This window comes from Danio rerio, chromosome 17 (assembly GCF_052040795.2).
Source record: "Danio rerio strain M-AB ecotype USA chromosome 17, GRCz13ab, whole genome shotgun sequence".
NCBI classification, from domain to species: domain Eukaryota; kingdom Metazoa; phylum Chordata; class Actinopteri; order Cypriniformes; family Danionidae; genus Danio; species Danio rerio.
Window position 1 is genome coordinate 33,813,063 of NC_141037.1, and position 21,168 is coordinate 33,834,230.

The window sequence follows — 21,168 nt, forward strand, 5'->3', positions numbered from 1 at the left end:
TCAATGGCATTGTCTGGTGCGCTGAATCAAATCTTGAATCATTCAAAGGTGTGAAGGATGTGTGTGTGTGTGTGTGTGTGTGTGTCTCTGTATGGGTGTGTGTTTGTGTGTTTCACTGGGGAAGGTGCAGGGTTTAGAGTAAATTGGTTGCAACAGGAAAACAGGACATGCAGTGATTATTTTGTTTTTCATTTATTTAGACGCCTCCCGCTTCGCTGCACATCCTGATCCAAACAGAAGGACAACAGCTGATTTTATCTGTGGAAAAGAACCAGTGAGTCTCTCTCCCTCAACACTCCTGACACTCAAACCACCACACATGTGATCAGACGCACCATGTTTTTCCAAAACCACATGCTGAACTCAATGAACACTTAGAAATTCTGATCTTCTCTGAGGTCTCAACAAAACAAATCAAACAGAAAGTAACTGCAACATCACAATTCTTTTGTGTCCTTTGTGAAGCGTAAAAGTACCAATCCACATCCATTTTACTTCTTGGAATAGAGCAACCAGAACACGGTTTACTTCGTCATGACTGACCAACACGCACAAAGTAAAGGAACTATGATGTAAGACTGCATGAATATGTATTTAATATTTCAATACATTTATAGGAAAACAAGTAGGCTAATGCAGTAAATGCCTAATGCAGTAAGAGGCACTCAAGCAGAGTGAAACTCGATGGTTTGAAACATTAAGCAGCTGGAAACTTAAAACAGGCACATAGATAAATGGGTAGATTGTTCACTCTCTCGCTCTCTTTCTTCTCTTTTCATTGTGACAAGGTTGTACACTATTCAGAACTGAACTACAGGAATTCCTCAGAAGTGTTCAGGAACCGTTTTGAAATGTCAAATGTGAGTTTTGAACTGAAGTAGCAGACAGGCTTCAGAATTATCATTCACATTTTAGTATAAATGGAACTTAAAGATGCAGTAGGTGATTGTCTTCAGAAGCATTTTTTGTTGTGCTGGTTGAAAGCCTCTTCACATTCCAATAGTAATGATTAAAGTAAATGATCTGAATGTATTTATATGTGTTTTTTTTAATTCTAGGTAAGGCATAAGACAAAAAAAGTTAACCCCATTAAAATTTGTTGGGCCGATATTTCCCATAATTCTGATAAGTAGCCAAAACTGTCTGTTAGTAAAGTGTTAATTAACGTTAGATAAGCATTAGGTAATGTTGAAATAGTGTACACTTTACAATAAGGATCATAATTCTATTAATGAATGCTTTGTTAATGATAAATCATGTTAGTAAAATGTTAATTAACGTTACTTAAGCATTAGGTAATGTTTAAATAGTGTACACTTTACAATAAGGACCATAATTCTATGAATAAATGCTTTGTTAATGATAAATCATGTTAGTAAAGTGTTAATTAACGTTACTTAGGTAATGTTGAAATAGTGTACACTTTACAATAAGGATCATAATTCTATGAATAAATGCTTTGTTAATGATAAATCATGTTAGTAAAGTGTTAATTAACGTTAGATAAGCATTAGGTAATGTTGAAATAGTGTACACTACAATAAGGATCATAATTCTATTAATGAATGCTTTGTTCATGATAAATCATGTTAGTAAAGTGTTAACAAACATGAATAACAGTTAAAGCTGCGGTTCTGATGTAATGCACTCCAAAAGAGTCCTCCTTTGTCCCTGACATTGATCAGGAACTATGCACTTATTATAAGCTTTACCAATTATGCTAACATGTTGTTCATGTTAACTAACGCGTTAACTAACATTGTAAGTTTTCATGAACAAGGATTCAGTATTGCTTTATAAATGTGTTGTTCATTATAAGATCAAGTGATCTAATCCATTAACAAATGCGTTAGTGTATGAGTGAGTAAACATGAACTAATTAAGCTGTTCATAGAAAGGGATGCATTAGATAATGTGTAAATAAACATTAACAAAGATTAAGTAATGCTGAACAAAGTCCTTAATTACTGTTAGATCATGTTTACTAATGCATTAGCTAACACATAAATAAATGTTTAGTTAACATTAACAAAGGTTAGGTAATGCTTAATAAATGCGTTATTTATTGTTAGTTCATGTTAACTAATGCATTAACTAATGTTAACTAATGCACCCTTATTGTAAAGTGTTACCGAAACGGTGTTCATCTTAACTGAAAGCTACTTTGTGTTTGCTGGCCTCACACATCATGTGTCAGTCAGTCAGTCAGCATGTCACCTTAAAGGGTTAAACAAAAAACCCACAGCACTACTATGGTTACAGAAAAGTTTGCAATGTTATAATTCACTTACATTTTAATATGTTTTGGTGCGATTTATAACTCACTATTAAAAAAAAAACTGAATGTATTGAATGAGAAGCTGTAATGTGGCCGTGGCAAGTTGAACTTTCGTGTGGTGCCCTGCCATGAAAGAATGAATGTAGCGGAAACCATAAACATGTAAATATACAGTATAGACTACCGGTCAAAAGTTTGTGGTCAGAAGGATTTTTAGATATGTTAAAATAAGCTCATCCTGCTCACCAAGGCTTCATTTATTTCATAAAAAATACAGTACAAATAAAGAAAATTGTGAAATCTTGTTGCACTATAAAATAACTGCTTAAAAGTAGTTTATAAATTCATTTAATCATTTATTCCAGTGATTTTCAGTCACATGATCCTTCAGAAATCCCTCCAATATTAATTATTATTGTTATTAATATTAATACTATTAATGGAAATAGTAATAAAAGCAATGACTGAAGTACTCATTTCATTTCAAACTACATACAATAACTAATAATTAATTATTTAATAAATATTTTACAATTTAACATTTTTACATTTAATAAATGCTGCCTTGATAAACAGAATAATTGTATTTAAATGATTAAAAATAAATAAATAAAATTATAATAATTAAAAAAGACTGACCCCAAACTTTTGACCGTTAGTGTTATACTGCTGCCATTTCCAGAGGATATCAATAACATAAGTGGCACTCTTGATTTAGAGCAGAATATCTCATATATTATATATATTTATGGGAGAGAAGGAGCAATGGACAGACAGACAGACATAAAGAAAGAGAGAACCGTTGGGCCCACAAAGAAACTCCAGGGACGTCTGCTACTAGCTGACCTTCTCTGTACATTACACCGAGTTCATCTCTTTCCCACAGCAAAAAACACACAACAAATAACATCACTCATCCAGATATATAAAAGCCCAGCCCAGAGGACAGACCCTCGTTTCTCTGGAAGCACTATAAAGCTTTGTGCTCTCATCATGACAGTAATCATAACCATCAAGACTACAATACAAATATATATATATATATATATATATATATATATATATATATATATATATATATTTGTATATATATATTTGTATATATATATTTGTATATATATTTGTGTGTGTGTGTGTGTATATATATATATATATATATATATATATATATATATATATATATATATATATATATATATATATATATATATATATATATATATTCAGGGCAATTGCACTGTTTAATATGAGCGTTCTAACAAATTTTGTTAGCTTTCTTAAACATGCATAGTGATTGACTGCATATTAATGGCAGATGAGTGGCAACACCTGGACAAATCTAACAGCTTGTGTGTATCATTTCAAGCCACAATAAAACCGAGGATCTAATTTATTCACTCTAGCTTCTTTTGACAATGGGTTTGATAAAAGAGCTTTGACGGTTTCCATCTTTTTTTTCTGAATTTCATCTAACCTCATCCTGAACTCATTTCGGATGAATCTATTTGATAATCTTTCTTGTTTTACACAGATCAGCCACGCGGCACAGACCAAGCACCAGCCTTGAACTCAGTTTAACTCATAATGAACAGGAAAGCTATGCTGACTTTGATTGCTCATCCAAAGGATTTTCAAAATAAATAGCTTAGGACTGTGTGCGCTGGCGATTGCGGCTTCAGAGCTGCCTGTCAGAGACTCTGAGATTTGAAGAGAACGCTGATAGACTCTAATCAGCAGCTGCCCAGTGAAGTTGAAGCTTTGCTCCACTTACTGTAATTCGCTGAATTCTCTTAAGGGCCACGTTCCTCTCAAGACTGAGTGAAAACACTTAGCATAAAGTCCTCAACACAAAGCCAGGCACAGTTAAAGCATGCAGTGTTTGTGCTTCATGAAGCGATAGTTGCAATGTTAACCTGAGCTTACACTATGCCAGCCCACTTAGAACTTCAAGTATCTTAAAACCGGTTACAGTATATTTTAGGTGTAGCACCACCAAGTTTAGCAACTGAACTATTAGAATTCTACAACTATTGTACTATAATGCCCATAGACATCATTCTGACCGTTCATATAAAACCGTACCTAATTTTAATTATCATGCCATATTTACATTACAATCTTCTATTGAGATTTTAAAATTAAGCTTTGAATGTATGTCATTATACTTTATGAAGTCATTACCCTGAAAATATCAACCTTTGTTGTAATATAGCCTATAATTGTATACAAATGTCACATGTGGGTATCAAGGCGAGGGACAACATGAGTGAGGATCCAATCGCAGTTTAATAAGATATTCGTGATATATTTGTGCAGGCAAATAAGATCAAAACAGGTGAGGCTAGTACAGGGATGGGCAAACTTGATCCTTGAGGGCCGGTGTCCCTGCAGAGTTTTGTTCCAACACTAGTCAAACACACCTGAACAAGCTAATCAGTGTCTTCAAGATCACTAGAATCTATAAGCAGGTGTGTTTGATTAGAGTAGGAGCTAAACTGTGCAGGACACCGGCCCTCCAGGACCGAGTTTGCCCACCCCTGGGCTAATACAAAAAGGACAATCCAGGTTGAGATGGCTGACGTGAAACTGACACTTTGACACAATGTCGAGATTCCAAAGTGCAAGTGTTTCGAAACACTGCACAGAAGCATTAGGGATGAGCGGATCAATATTTTCGATACTGGGAATGCATCAAAAGGATTGGTCCTTAAGTCAAAGTATCGATCTTTTCTGGGGTTTTTTCTAACTGAGTGATCAGAGATTTTGGAAAATCTCAATAATTATAGCGCCGCATATTATATAAATATTTACTTAAATATGAACACAAATGGGAACTATTACATTCTTCCACTGTATCTCTGCTTATAGGTCAGCGTTAGCTCATGGCACAGTAACAGACACCTCATTGAAGAGAAAGAAGTTTCCCAAAACCAAGATCCATTCATTTGGTGAAGAAGTCATGAGCAAACATTCCCTGCTCTTAGCAATCACGCAGAAAAATATCTTGGGATCTCACTGCATCATCTGTCCCTTCTGAGAGAATTTTTTTCCAAAGCAGGAGAATTGATCAGTCAAAAAAGAAATCGGTTAAAGGGGAAAAATGTCAACATTCTGTTGTTCCTTTACAAAAATCTGGAAACTGGATTAAATTCAGAAAGCACAAATGAATATTGTAACTTAAATTTAAGATTTAATTCGAAGTTCTGCTGCTTTGAGACATTCTAGCCCCCAAAGACATCCCTTGTTTGATTATTATTATTATTATTATTATTATTATTATTATTATTACTATTTAATTATTTTTTAATTTATTTATTTATTTGTGATTTTTAGTTTTTTTACACATTCTAGTCTGACTGTTGTCAACGATTTTTTTTTTTTGTTTGGCAAATATTTGTTTTATTATAATTTACTATTCAAAAACAAAAGATTTTGATCAGTAAAAGAAAAACAGGATCAAAAGGAGAGTGTCAACAATCATTTGTTTCATTAAATAATTCATTAAAGGCAAGATTTTTTTTTATTTATACAGGGTTTTGAGCAGTGTATTATTTTTCGTTATATATGGTGCTATTTAGCCAATTATAGTTCTGTAATTTTAATAAATGTAAAAAGGTATCATGTGTCTTGTGTTTTATTTATTATTATTATTATTATTATTAATAATAATAATAAAGGTAATAAACAGTTTTTAAAATTCACTATGAAATATTTCATTTAAGTACTGGTATCGATATCGATGATACTTGTTCTGAAATAATTGGCATCGGATCGGAAACAAAAATATTGGTATCGCTCATCTCTATGAAGCATGAACTGAAACACCCAGGTCACGTGACTAATGTTTCAAAACATCAGATCACGTGCCTAAAGCGATTCAAAGCATCGGTTATTTCAGAAGCGTTTCAAGACTTGCCAAATCTGTGTTTAACTGACAGGTCGAAAAAAATGTCCAGTACATATAGCCTAGTGGACTGTGCGTGTGCACAACTCTGCTGCAAACGGCCCAAGTTTGAATCTCTACTTGTACAAATACAAGATGACTCGATGTATTTTATTAATGTTACTTTCTTATGACCTAAACAAGACATATTAATTCACAAAGTGTTCACTTGGATGTCCGACCAATGTAAAACAAAACACGTTACAAGAACAGGTCACATTTTATTTTGATGGTTGATTAAGTTACATTGCATCTACATGCCAACTAATTCTCATTAGATTGTAAGTATACTGTTAGCTTGGGGTTAGAGTTAGTGTAAATACACATGTAGTTGTACGTTTTTTATAGTTCGTTAAATGTCTGATTGGTAATTTGATAGATAAACTCTATGTATAATTCAACTAACAGCAGTATTCTACGGGGGTGTGTTTGTGTATGTGTGGTTTGAGTAATTTCCCATTTCCTCTGTTTCACCAGTCCCTATGTCCTATTCCCAGCTGTGTACAAAATCGACAGACATACAACGCTGCACTGTGACTGAGAAAACTATTACTGTATATGATGAAAGGATGAATTCATTTTTGGAGCGGCTTCATCGAAATGCACCGTCCGAGACAAACTAATTCACTAAAATTAATTGGACTTCCCAGTGGTACTTAGAGAGAGAGAGGGAGGGAAATTCTGAGAGTACATTTGATTATTGCCGCTGCTCACTCGGTTGTTAGGCTGTGTGAGCAATATGTGACATAAAAAACAACACTGTAGCGCTTGTAAAAATAGCTTTTTAATGGAAAAGCTGCACTGTTTTGTTAAGCTACCATCACGCTGGTGAAAAATGTAGCACATAGCATCCCTGCTTTTAGTTATCTGTCACTCACTTTTTCATTCGTAGGTTTTCCAGAAGTGTTCTGCCTCCTTTTAGGCTGTAAATCTTGATAATGATGTTAAAGTCAACATCCCAGACACCGAATTGATCAAAGTCTGCAGGACGTTGAATGAAGGAAGATTGTTGGAAGATTTAGAGCCTATTCTGGTCGACACAAACAGCTGTTTCTGAGGAAGAGACGGAGCGTGTGCCATTCAAAGACTTCCTTTTATTCAGCCAAACAGGATGAAGTTTGGCCAAGCTCGCAAAACATGTCATTATAGTGACGACTGCAAACATTTCCATAGAAACCTGGACTCTGTGTCTGTGAATGGACGGGGAACGAGTGTGCTTGTTTGTGTGGGAATGGCATCATTGACACTGTGCTCTGATGTCAGGCATCAAGCTCAAGCAAAGCTAATGAACTGAGTCCAGAGAAAGAGAAACACTATTGCCAGAGGACTGTTCGAGTGGCCCTGTGATTCTGCTGGAGAGCAAGGTGAAGATAATGAGAAGGGAGTCCTTCAACAACTGATACAATCACACACAAATATACACACAGCTGAGGCCTGAAAGAGTTTGGCTTGTGTTGTTGACATACGAGGCCACAGATGAATTACAAATGTTGTTTTTTTTCCACTGAGGCAGGTGTTTTTAAAGTCTTTGACAGTGGCATTTTCATCTGAAAAAAAAAAAAATACTTGCAAGATGCAGCCTCCCACTTCACTTTGCATTTCACATTAGAGGTGAAAAAATATTTTAATAAGTTATTTTGAGTAATTTTTTCAGGACTTTAAAAACACACTTTCTTTGAATTCCTTTATTATGTTATTCATTATTTATTTCTATTTTTATTTTTATTTATTCTACTTAAGTTTAACTACAGTTGTCACTATTAACGTGTCTTATTTTTGCACCTGCCTGATAAAGTTTTCTCAAATTTTGTCAAAAGAGTAAACTCAAATCCATAACATCTCACCCAATTTCCCAAACATTCTGCTCTCAAAATTAAGCTTTTCCCTCAAAATCATTCACTCCTTCTGAAAAACCAAACTTTGCCCTCATGCATCATACACAAGGCCTCAAAAACACATGCTACAACAGAGTTTTGCATTCTTGTGCAATACATGAAAAACGATATTTTCAAAACTGGCAAGTTATGTTGCTTGTGATTTCTCTCAAAAACACTTTTCATTATGATGAACACAAAAAGACGCAACCAATGTATATACTCTGGCACATTTATTCATGTACTAGACAATTCATCACACACACAATATTATTCCATCTCAACATCCTGTCTTTGGTCTGGTTCAGGCCAGAGAATATTCTTATCCACATCACAGGCCATATTGGTCCTTCACTTTCATCTGTGATCCTTCACTTTTGTTCAGGATCCACCTCATGGTCTTCTTCTTTACTTGTGATCCAACCCTTGGTCTTCATCTTTGCCTGTGATCCAACCCCCGGTCTTCACTTTCGTCCTTAATCCGCCTCACGGTCTTCATCTTTGCCTGTGATCCAACCCCCGGTCCTCACTTTCGTTCACAATCTGCCTCATGGTCTTCATCTTTGCACTTTATCCAAGCCCCAGTCTTCACTTTCATCCATGATCCACCTCACAGTCTTCGTCTTTGCCCGTGATCCAACCCTCGGTCTTCACTTTCATTCGTAATCCACCTCACGGTCTCTGTTTCTACATGTGATTCAACCTCCAGTCTTCATCTTTGCCTGTGATCCAACGCCTGGTCTTCACTTTCATCCACGATCCACGTCACAGTCTTTGTCTTTGCCCGTGATTCAACCCCCAGTCTTCACTTTCATCCGTGATCAAATTCATGGTCTTTATCTTTGCCCATGATCCAACCCCCGGTTTTTACTTTCATCTGCGATCCATCTCACTGTCTTTATATTTGCCCGTGATCCAACCCCCGGTCTCCACTTTCGTCCGCATTCCACCTCACGGACTTCATCTTTGCCTGTGATCCAACCTCCGGTCTTCTCTTTTATCTGTGATTTGCCTCGGTCTTCATCTTTGCCTGTGGTCCAACCCCGGGTCTTAACGTTAGTCTGCAATCCACCTCACAGTCTTCATCTTTGCTCATGATCCAACCCCCGGTCTTTACTTTCAACTGCTATCCACCTCATGGTCTTCATATTTGCTCGTGATCCAACCCCCGGTCTTCACTTTGGTCCGTGAAGCTGGTTATTTGTACTTAAAAAGTACATATTTTGGAATTATTCTACATCCCTAATGCTACCCAAAACCCCTAATAAATGTTATAAAGCAGTTTATCAAGCTAAAGTTAATGGCTTATTAATAGCAAATATTGTAACTTTAAAATTGAAATCCATTATTAATATTAATGCATTTCAATTGCATGCTGATATTATAAGGGGGGGGGGGTCTCTTGTGTAGTCCTTGTATAAGGCAGATCAGGTACTGATCGTAGTTTAAAAAAAAATTCTAAAGTAAGAATGATGAAATTTTTTCTAAAAGTGAAGTTTTTAGGTAGTGTAGACCAATAACTGTCATATAGATACAGATCCTGCAATGAAAAATTCCACACAGTATGTATTGATTTAGAAGTAGGCTGTTTTAACCTTGATTTGTTTGTTGCTCTATAAGACAGATGAACAACGTTCAAGGATAGAAAGACTGAGAGAGGGAGAGATGTAGCAAACAATGAAAGGAGGAAAGTGGGAGATGAGGTATACTGTGCCACGTTCAATTATGGATTCACTTGTGGACTCGTTTGTGAACTTTCCATCTGTTACAAATTACTCCTCTCTGAAGCTTCAATTATTTCTTCTGTCTTCAAGCTAAAATTAATGACATGGTGTGTAGTGTAATCAGGGGTTGTAGACTGCATGGATGTGGCAGAGAGAGAAAGAACATAATAACAGCGTGTCCTTGACAAAGCTTTTAATGACAATGTATGACTGGACGACATGGCATTTTGGTGAAAACAATTCACATTTTCATCATACCAAAATTAAGTTGTCAAACAAACAATAGAAATAAGCTTTTAATGGCATTTTAGCATCCAACTTCTCCCACACCCTTCATATTAAGAACATGAATGATGACCTCTATTTGTAGTTTACAGCTGATGTTTACTTTTACTTTTCTAAGCCACCAAACTTAAAGTGTTTGTTTAGATGACTTTACTATACAGTAGCATTAACATAAAAGTCACACGCATTAGCAACCTTGATATTAATAATCAATGCTGAAATTACCACCCAAGATCTCTGTGCAACAACATTAGCAACCACTCAAGTGCACTAAAGGTTATATACCTATAGAACATGTTAGAAGTCATACTATAACAACATCCCAACTATCAACTTATAGTGCCCAAACTACCACGAACACCCAGGAATTATTCATCATTAGCCTAAAAATGTTTATACTGTAGAACACTTTAGTAGTCACATTCAGTAATAGTTAATGCTAATGCACTAACATTGCTATAACAACCATGCTAAACACCCAATCAGCTGCATCACAACACCCAGACACATAAATGACAGCATACTTAGTAGCATAGTAACACTCAGGAAACAGGCTTAAGCTCATGAACAACTGCATAGCTACACATTGTCAACCATTCTGACAGTCTAGCAATATTCTTTGCCAAACAGCTTAGATACATAGATATTGCATACAGACACTGAGCATGCGTCAGAGCATGCCGCCACATTTGTACAGTGCTCCCAAGACAAATCTCATTGAACCGCAGTAGTCAAGACTAAAGTCGACATGAAGATGCTGGACTTTAGCGCTGTGTACGGATGTAGAAACAAGCAAACAAAAAAAAGGAAAGCACAAAGGCAGTTCATATGCAAGAGTTACCTACCTTCCGCCTATGTAGAAAAGTGATGTAAAATTATAATTTTCGGAATTTAAAAAAATTATTTGCATACTGATGATAAATAGATTTATCTGTATATGTGTATATCTCTGGTTCTGGATGGCCAGTCCTCTATTGCACTTTGGTCTCACATTCATTTTGCACTACGCTCCCGCTAATAAAACCAGCTTAAACCAGCCTAAGCTAGTTGGCTGGTTTTAGCTGGCTGACCAGCCTGGTTTTAGAGGGGTTTTGGCGACTTCCAGGCTGGCTCTCAGACATTTCCAGCCTGGTCTTAGCTGGTCAGGCTGGAAAATGACCAGCTAAAACCAGCTTGACCAGAATGGTTTAAGCTGGACATAGCTGGTTTTGGCTGGGCTCCCAGTCTGGCTAGGCTGGTCAAGCTGGTTTTAGCTGGTCATATCCCAGCCTGACCAGCTAAGACCAGGCTGGAAATGGCTGGAAACCAGCCTGGAAATAGCCAAAACCCCTCTAAAACCAGCCTGATATTGTGTTGAGCCCAATGAGCCTTACATCTAAAAATAGAGCAAGGGTGTTCCTCTAGCGACACAGGTTTGACTCACACGCTCAAAATGGCGAACGTGAAATGACAAACTGAGGATATGGTGACATGCGCCTGTCAATCAATTCGGTGGGCGGGGGGACCGCACTCCTACGTAAAGTTGCGGTCGATCTAAAAATTTTTGATCCACCATTTTTATGTTGTTCAATTAAAAAAAAGGACTGTGTGTGTTTATATCACCCCAATATGACGGTCTATACACTATATTTATACACATGTCTGTCCAGACAACTTGAAAAGTAGATTTTTCACCATAGGTGCCCTTTAAATTATGAAAATTATAATTTTACATCACTTTTCTACATCGATGGATGAGTGTCGCATGGGTATTCCTGACAAAGAGCCTGTGTTTGTGTGCATGGAAATGTATTATCCTCTCTCCCTGTTAAATTTGAACTAATCCGTGTCCTGAAATAATCCTCTCCTGCTTTCAATTCTCATTCTAACAGAGGGAGAGATTCGTTTGTGAATGAATCTCCGTTATGAACGACTTGTTCTCTTAGCCGACAATAATTCTGGCACCGCAGCATCTTTTTGTTATATTTCATTTACATTGTTTGCTTATTTTATTCAACAAAACTAGCAAAAGCCTTTTATTTAGCGCGAGTTGGTGCGTCTTTGCCCTATTGTCAGATCATTACCATAAAACAAAGTTTTACCGATAAAAATTTTGCTTCTGTGCTTTGTTTTCTTTGCTTGCTCGTTACTACACTTGTAAACAGCGCTAAAGTCCAGCATCTTCACATTTGCTTTAGTCTTGACTAGTGCAGCTGAATGACCATTGTCCTTAAGGCACTGTACAAATGTGGCGATGCTATAGATGCATGCTAAGGGTCCCTATGCGATATCTAGTGTACATATCTATGGGCCGGCCCGGTGGTTGGGTACCACTGACATAGAAGATCGTACAAACTATTTACATTACAATCAACCAGGTGGAGGACCTTAGCAACTGGATAGTGGCAGTTAAGCATTAAAAGTCACTTAAAATAACAATCTTAGTCACTTAAAGTAATAATCACAAAAAAAATCTTTTTCTTTCATGTGTTGCATCTTTACAGGTATTTCTGTTATTAATTTGGACACAGCTGCCACCACAGTTGATATATATTCTGATCTGGATACACCTTAATTGCTTGCGTGTTTGTACAGTATGTTCTATTTTTCTTTGTTTTTTTTTAAGTAAATGTTTTAATATGCAATTCACCTGCAAGACATGTTAGACAAGAAGAGCGTGAACTCTGCTTTCTGGCTTTTGGCCTCTGTGAAGCAGGTCAGCTGTCAGAAGTGTGGATTCATAAGCAGAAAGAGCAGCGAGCAGAAGCTTTCAGCAGTGCTTTTTGTTTGTAAGCCTGTGTGCCGGCGCATTATTCACAGTCGGTGGCAAGGAATGAGATAGAAAAAGAGAAAAACAGAGGGCGAGTTATGCTAATGTAATTTGGTTCTAACCATCCCTCAATGAAGCAAGCGCAGCTCGTTTGAAACGCTGTATGGATTGGTTTGTCATCAGCAGGCTGCTTAGATGAGAGAAAAAAGAGGAATAGAGAACATAAGGTGAAATAGAGCGTCGTCAAGTGTATGGTAAATTATGCCTTTCTGTATTATTTTTTATATTGGCTTTATGAAGTGTAATGTTCTGAAGAGTCCTAGGCATATTTATCTAAGTCAGCTGATACACAGAAGTCATTTAAACTTTGGAAAGCGAGAAACTGCAGGCTTGTGAGATTTTCCCAGACGATATATTTTTAATAACCTACTGCCAATATACGTTCTGTGTACTTTATGCACTTATTTTTCTGTTTGTGAACTTTCTCCTCCCTGTACTTTATCTCAGTTTGTGTGCTTCTCTGGTAAAGCTTTTTTTAAAATATTTTTCACACCACATTTGATCAGTACTTTTTAATCTTTTTTTTATTATTTATGTGCACCTTGAAATTCATTGTCAGTTTTGTCAGTTATCTTCACTTATTTTAGATAGTAATTTATTCCTGTTGTCCCACATGGAAAAATACTATACTAATGTATAGTAAATAGTTTTGGAGCCCCAGTAAAGTGTTTTATACTGTATATGTTATAGTATTACAACACTTTGCTAATGATTGCTACAGCATACAGTTATATTAACTACAGTAAGCTGATAAACTGTAGTATTGTCACAATGAATGAACAAACAAAATGTATAAAGTATATTCAGTGTTGGGCAAGTTACTTGAAAAAATGTTGTGAGCTAAGCTATTAGCTACTCTACAAAATACTATAGTAATTTCTTAAATATCTAGGGATAGCATTATATTGTCTGTGTGTGTGTGTGTGTGTGTGTGTGTGTGTGTGTGTGTGTGTGTGTGTGTGTGTGTGTGTGTGTGTGTGTGTGTGTGTGTGCGAGTGTGTGTGTGTGATTATACGATTATACTGTCAAAGATACTGTGTGTGTGTACATATATATATATATATATATATATATATATATATATATATATATATATATATATATATATATATATATATATATATATATATATACACATAAATGAATGAATGGTGGAAAAAAGTAGTTCCTGATACAAAAAGGTTTTTAGACTCTGTATTTGTTTGATTTTCTTTTTTATATATACGATTATACTGTCAAAGATCACACTTGTAGCAGTGCGATATGGCTGTATATCGTCACTTGTGGGACACTAAGGCACTCCTCCCACCAGTGTCGATATACAGCCATATTGCACTGCCACTCGTGTGATATTGCTCATATACCCTATAATTGTAGAACACAGTTTTGTGTAATTTGTTTAAATGACTATAGTTGTCTGATTACCACAACTGTATAACCTCAACATATTAATTAAAGTACTTTATAATTGAAAAACATTTTAATATTATTTTTAATTAAAGTGGAAAAGCTACACTTTGAATGTAATTTACTTCAGTGTCACAAGATTTAAAAACTGAAGCATTTTTCGCATTTGCAAAACACGATTTAACCAATTCAGAGACAACTTAATGCATATAATGCTTGATTGTCTGCGTGCAGTTCATTCTCGTTGAAAATTTAACTCGAGTTTCTCTCCTCACTGTGCAGTGAAGCTTTAAAGGTCTCAGTCTCACAGACATCCAGCCTCACTTGTTTTTCCCAGGGGTCTTTAGCAGCTGACCGCTCCATGATCTCATCACTGAAGGTCAACAGTCAAACCAGGAAGTGATTCTTTTTTATCGACCGGTTGCGGTAACAGCAAAAATAGAGGAAACCCTCCAGTGAAAAACAAGGGGGTTTTTCAGAAGGAGAGAAAGAGAGAGCTGACAAACAATGATCTGAGCATTGTATCCAAAGGGAAGTTATTCACGGGAAACTGATAAGACATGCTGAGAGCTACAATACTTTTGAGTGAAGTTTACAGCTGCATTGCACCTCAAAGTTGAGGTTTTCTTTGAATGATGCTGCATGTTATTGCTTGATTTAGGCTACAAAGTAAAAAAAAGTTTAAATGTGAACTGATCTGGTCTTAAACATTTTGGACCCAATATACATTTAATCCCATTTACACCTCATTTGCAATTAAAGAATGAAAACAAACTTGACCAGTTTGTTGTTTCTATATCATTTTGGCTGAAAAAAAACACCTTTTAAGTTTACATAATCTGTTTGTTGAATCTTTCTTTTTTTCATGAGTAAATCTTCTATTTATTTTCTCAGTTCAGTCTATTTTTTTATATACATATAAACTATATGTTATCTCACATAACTGGTACATGACCATTCATGCAACACTATACCAAAATGCATTTTGTCACATCTTATTTAAATTTGAAGTTTCTCTTGAGAATTTAGAATTAGGTTTTGAGCTTCTGTTGTCATATTTTCTAAAGTCGTCATTACTTTAAATCCAAATTCGGTCCTGGAGGGCCGGTGTCCTGCATAGTTTAGCTCCAACTTCCTCTAACACAAGTGCCTGGAAGTTTCTAGTATACCTAGAAAGAGCTTGATTAGCTGGTTCAGGTGTGTTTAATTGGGGTTGGAACTAAAATATGGAGGACACTGTCCCTCCAGGACTGAGATTGGACAACCCTGCTCTAAGGGTGCTTTCACACCTGCCTTATTTAGTTCGGTTGAATCGCACTAGAGTTCGTTTTCCCTCTTGGTGCGGTTGGTTTGGGCAGGTGCGAATACAGCAATTGTACTCGAGTGCACACCAAAAGTGGACCGAAAAAGCATACCGAGACCTGCTTGAAGAAGGTCTCGGTACACTTTCAAACGATCCCTGGATCCCCCAGACCCAACCGCAAAAAGTACTGCACCTTTTGGACTAATCCAATGGCCGTAGGCTGATGCGCTGTGCATTATGGGATATGAAGGAAAAATATTTATTGACAGCGCTTTACCAACAGAGACATGCATATTGAAAGTCACCGGTAAAGTAGTAGATGCTGAAATATATGTGGACATTTTCAGGCCTGTAGCCAGGGGTGGTTTGGGTGGTTCAAAAGACCCACCCCTCACTGAGAAAGGTCTAGAATTTTTCCCATACATGAGCTTATTTATCCTATTTTGTCTGCTATGCCATTGTAAATTTAGGGAAAAAAACATCTAAAAAGGCTTTTAAAGTCTCCAAGAAATCAAAACTAACCATATGATTTTGTTAGCTCACGTTGCCAGTTTTGTGGAGAGCACAATAAAAAAAATTCGCTTGCCCTTGTAATCTAAAATTGTAATCTGAAAATGCACTTCCTGTTTGTTTTCAGTTAAATTATCAGCTTATGTGATTTTAAAGTAATGGGCGTGGCTAACATACTTAACCACGCCCCTCCAACTGTCAGTTTTGTCAACAAACAGAAATGGTGAGGAGGAGGACTTGTCTGTTAGGTTGTAATAACTCTTCTAAAACCGCTTTCCTGAACTTTCTGAAATGCCTACTTTACTACATCCATTCAGCCCGCAGTAGAAAAAACAAGCCACACCCACTTTTGTGTCATTTATAATTAAGTTTTCCTAGGAACAGCATCACAATACGGAAAAATAAACGATTGCAGCTTCAGGTAAATTGGCACTTTAAGACCAAGTGAAGTCATCTCTCGCTAATGTTTATTTTTAAACAGAGAAAATATTTTATAAGTGACTTCATACTTAATCTTGGAATTATTCTTGAAATGAAAACTGATAAATAAAAGTTTAAAAGCACCAAAAGAGGTACACATTACAATAAATTGTTTGCTAAATTAGTCTATTGTTGTTATCCATACTTTTTCAAATGTACTTTTTTACAAGAAAAACTATGAAGTCTCACATTTTTATTATTATTTTTATTTTTATTATTATATTATTCTTATTATTATGTTTTAATTTATTCTTTATTCAAATGGCCACATTCTGACTGAGGACAGTTGGATATGGGCAGTTTGTTATTTGCCTAATAAATGACAATACGTTACATTTTTTTATTAAAAAAAATAAGTCCTATTTTTCCTAATAATATATGATGTAATAAATTTGTATTTTAAAAAGTATTTATAATTTTTTCTTTATTCTAAATCTTTAGGATATATTTTTTGTACATCAAAAATGTGGTTATGATGACCATCCGATAATCTAATTCAGCATAATAGATGCTTTAAATGCAGTATTTAAACCTCATAGTTAAATAGAAAATGAATACTACACAGTACTATACAGTAGTTATATGGGTTTCATTTTAACCAAGAAATAAAAATACAAAATTTCAATTTAAGCATTCTGTCAACACTACTGAAAGAATATTTGTTCATACCTTTGAGAGAATCTTGCCAAAACACTAGCCAGTGTTTTGAGAAAACCCCCTGTTAGCTGGTACCAGGTGTAACCAGAGCTCATTTCTTGCTTTCTGCAAATGTTTACATTCCCATTTGTCATCTTCTTCCTCTATCATCTGTCTTTGTTACTTTTCCCTTACACTAGCGAACAACAAGCTGACCAAACAAAAGCTTCGCTAGCTGTTTTTTTTTTCTTGCTAGACATGAGGATAAGTTAATGAAGAATGCTCTGAAGTGAAAACAATTCTGCATTACCAACAGATGTTTTAAAGTCTCGCAATCATTACACACACTCTTAGATGTAGTGCTTGCACACAAAAAAAACTTTCTGCAAAAAAAGCCATAATAGCTCATCTTCTGACTGCAGATGCACACTTTCATTTTGAATAATCGTAAACCGATAACATGTACTATCATTAATAAGGCAGAACATAAAATGCCAGAAGGTTGGTCAGACCTGTGTAATGAGCCGAAAAGGAGACTCTATTAAACTAGTTCAGAAGCATCAGTGAGTCTTTAGGGAGACGGAAAGAAAAAAATAGAGAGAAAGCAGTTAATGTTGTGGAAACCGACACAGAGAAATAGCACTTATTTACTAGAGCCAAAAGCCGAAATTGTGTTCAAGTGTGAACACCCTTTTCTCCCAAGTAGTGTAGTAGTGAAGTTGTGGTTTGAAGAAGTTCTTAATGAACATGAAAGCTACATTTTCACCCCTCCTGCTGAGAACAAAGTTGCAAGGCTGTCAGTTATTATTTATCGTCAAGTGACTCACAGATTTCCTCACTAAGGATCACTCAACAGCTATACAGTTCAGTGATCTGCTTTGGCAGCCTTTACGACAGTAACACAACATAAAATGTCAAGTGTACACCTCCAGAGTCACACCGCTGTGTCTAACTGATGAGTAATCAAACATTGGAGATCTATTGATGTTATGTTGTCCTCGGAGCTCAGATTGGACCATGACAGGCATCACAGCAAGTATTGTAGAAAAATAACGAAGGAATAAATGAGTGGAAAAGTAAGCAGCAGACACTCACTACCACATAAACTAAATCAGAACAAACACATACTGTAAATGCCAAACTTGAGCCTGGAGGGTCGGTGTCCTGCAAAGTTTAGTTCCAACCCCAATCAGACACACCTGGTCTAGCTAATCAAGCTCTTACTAGACTTTCTAGAAACATCCCTGCAGGTGTGTTGAGGCAAGTTAATGCTAAAATCTGCTGGACACCGTCACTCCAGGACCGAGTTTGGTCCCCTGCATTACACTTATTAACCCTTTCACACATACAATCACACTGGTGTGATCAGTCTAGGCTTGTCCCTTTTAGTCATTAGCCCCTTTCACACATACAGACCTTTCCGGAAAATTGTCAGCAATTTTCCGGGAAGGTTGTATGTGTGAACAGGTCCTTTTTGAAAATACCGGTAAATTCGTTCTGGCTATTTTCCGGAAAGAGAAGTTGTAACATTACCGGCAATTTGCCGGAATGCTGCGCTGTGTGAACGCAGAAGGAAGATTGACGGAATAAGCGTGTGCACGTCTAGAACGTGCTGACGTGAGACGTCTGCTTTAGCCAATCACAACAGTCAGACGCATTCACGTCCGCGCGGTTTGTGAGAATAAAAGCCTTTGAATATTTTTCCAGACACATTTAGCTGCTAGAAGTTAGTCAGATCACCTTTATATGTTCTTCTTAATGCCAACTGTGTAAATAATCATCGATGAGATGCTTATGATAAGCCGTTGTTTGTTTACCTTCAAGCTTTGCGTGTGCCTGTGAAACCGCCTGTGAGCGCCTGCACACGCACATATTATGAACATCTCGACATGCGAAAGTTGTTCACAATATTGATCATCCACAGAGTTTGTAATTTAGTCAAATGTTTACAAATACAAGCGCAGCCGTTAAGCTCATTTGTGGTGAATGATGTCAGTATTTACCGGTATTTTGGAATGAATGTGTGAATGCTCTTTTCCGGAAAATTTCCGTAACGTCCTTGCCTGTGTGAACAGCGCTTTTTTGAATATACCGGTAAAGTCTTTCCGGAAATTTTCCAGATATTTACCGTTATCACTGTGTGAAAGGGGCTATGAACTACTAAATTCATTTTCACATTGTGCTGAGGCATAGAAAGACGTGTCCAGTGGTTGTCATCAATCACAATTTATGAGTGTTTTCAAACCAATTACATTTATTTTAGATTTTAGACATTTAAATACACGAGTACTAGTAAACCATAACATTTATGGATTGCAAAACACTTCCAGATGTCTATGGAGACTAATAATTATTTTTAATATAATTAAACTATGATCTTAATTCAGTAAACCTTAGTGAGGAAATCTGTAAGATTCACATAAGATACACACTGTTTATTCACATTCATTTTTATTTCAGCTTAGTCCCTTTATTCATCCGGGGGTCAGCACATTAGAATGAAGCACCAACTTATCCAGCATATGTTTTACGCAGCGGATGCCTTATCAGCCGCAACCCAAAACTGGGAAACACCTAAACACTCCTGCATTTACACTCATACACTACGGCCAATTTAGTTTAATCAATTTACCTATACAGCATGTGTTTGGACTGTGGGAAAACCGAAACACCCGGAGGAATCCCACATGAACACAGGGAGAACATGCAAACTGCACATAGAAATGCCAACTGAGCTAGCCAGGGCTCGAACCAGCGACAGTGTTACTGTACCCAGTAAAACCCAGTACTGTACCCAGTTAAAACAGCCACTTATTGTTATGTATTTTTGGGAGAAAATTATGAAATTTTATCTCTATTGGAGAGTAAACTAACATGGCAGTGCCAGTTATCGATCATAGATCAAATAATATTATCATTATGAAGTTGTTTAAATGACAAAACAAGTTCTTATGCATATTTGAGAATAGGAAGATTAGATATTTCATAGCATAATTAGCATGTTGATCAATATTTGCAGAAATTGGAAAAAAGAAAGAAATATATACGTAAATCCTCTGCGGCCTCATGTACAAAGACTTGCGTTGAATTCCTTCTAAAACATTTACAGCTTTGTGCGTATGCAGTAAAAAAAATGCAGATGTATGAAACACTGCGTACGCAGAATCTCACGCATTTTTCTTTGTACATCCGAATTAACGTGAAACTGAGCACACATGCACAAGCACAAAACCCTCCCTGCCTGCTCCCCCATATGAATATGCTCATGAATCTTCTTTGAAAAAGCAATGGCAAAAGCAAGCAAAAAGAGAAACTTTGAACAGAATGTGAATTGGAGGTGCTCCTATTGGAGGTAGACCAGAGACAGTGCTATTTACAAGTTTGTCGTTGGAATAAGCTAGTTGAGTGATTTCCGCCCGTTTGATTGACAGAGACAACAAAGCTAACGAGGCAGGACATCAGCAGTATGTGTGGCGTAGCTCGTAAAGTGCACGACAACATGTTTTGTCATTCATGAACCCGGTTCGAATCCAGCCTCTGAAGAACTCATTCTTCTTTTTTCCCCTACTACATATCAGATTTTTAAGTAGGAATCATTAATAAGTGTGTGTATTATGTTATTTGCCCATTTGCTGTCGATCACTCCGATTACATTGGGAAAACCGGTGATCGCTGCAAATTGTGATTTTAATGTTTGGCTGTTCAACTGCATTTCATGCAAACCTTATATACTTGCTAGCCATGTGGATGATCTCGTCCTATACAGCTGACGTTGCACAGCTCAAAGATACTTTGTAGTGTGCAATTTAACACAATTGCATCTAGGAGTCACCAATGGAAATAAAAAAAACCACACAAGAAATGCACATACGCCAGGCATGAAGTTGGCGTGGACCAACGCACATTCTCACGTTCATTT

General features: G+C 36.4%; 1 protein-coding gene across 12 annotated transcripts in view; it reads left to right on the forward strand.

Annotated features, from left to right (window-relative positions):
* Positions 1 to 21,168, forward strand: part of adam12b (ADAM metallopeptidase domain 12b) — a 166,797-nt gene that overhangs the window by 27,068 nt on the left and 118,561 nt on the right. For all 12 annotated transcript variants that reach the window (XM_087290706.1, XM_087290708.1, XM_087290707.1 and 9 more), the window contains one exon: positions 201 to 274. Coding sequence is in view for 6 of the 12 variants with exons in the window: in XM_087290700.1 (XP_087146826.1) it covers positions 201 to 274 (74 nt within the window). In the remaining 6 variants the exon portion in view is untranslated. The remainder of the gene's footprint in view (positions 1 to 200; positions 275 to 21,168) is intronic.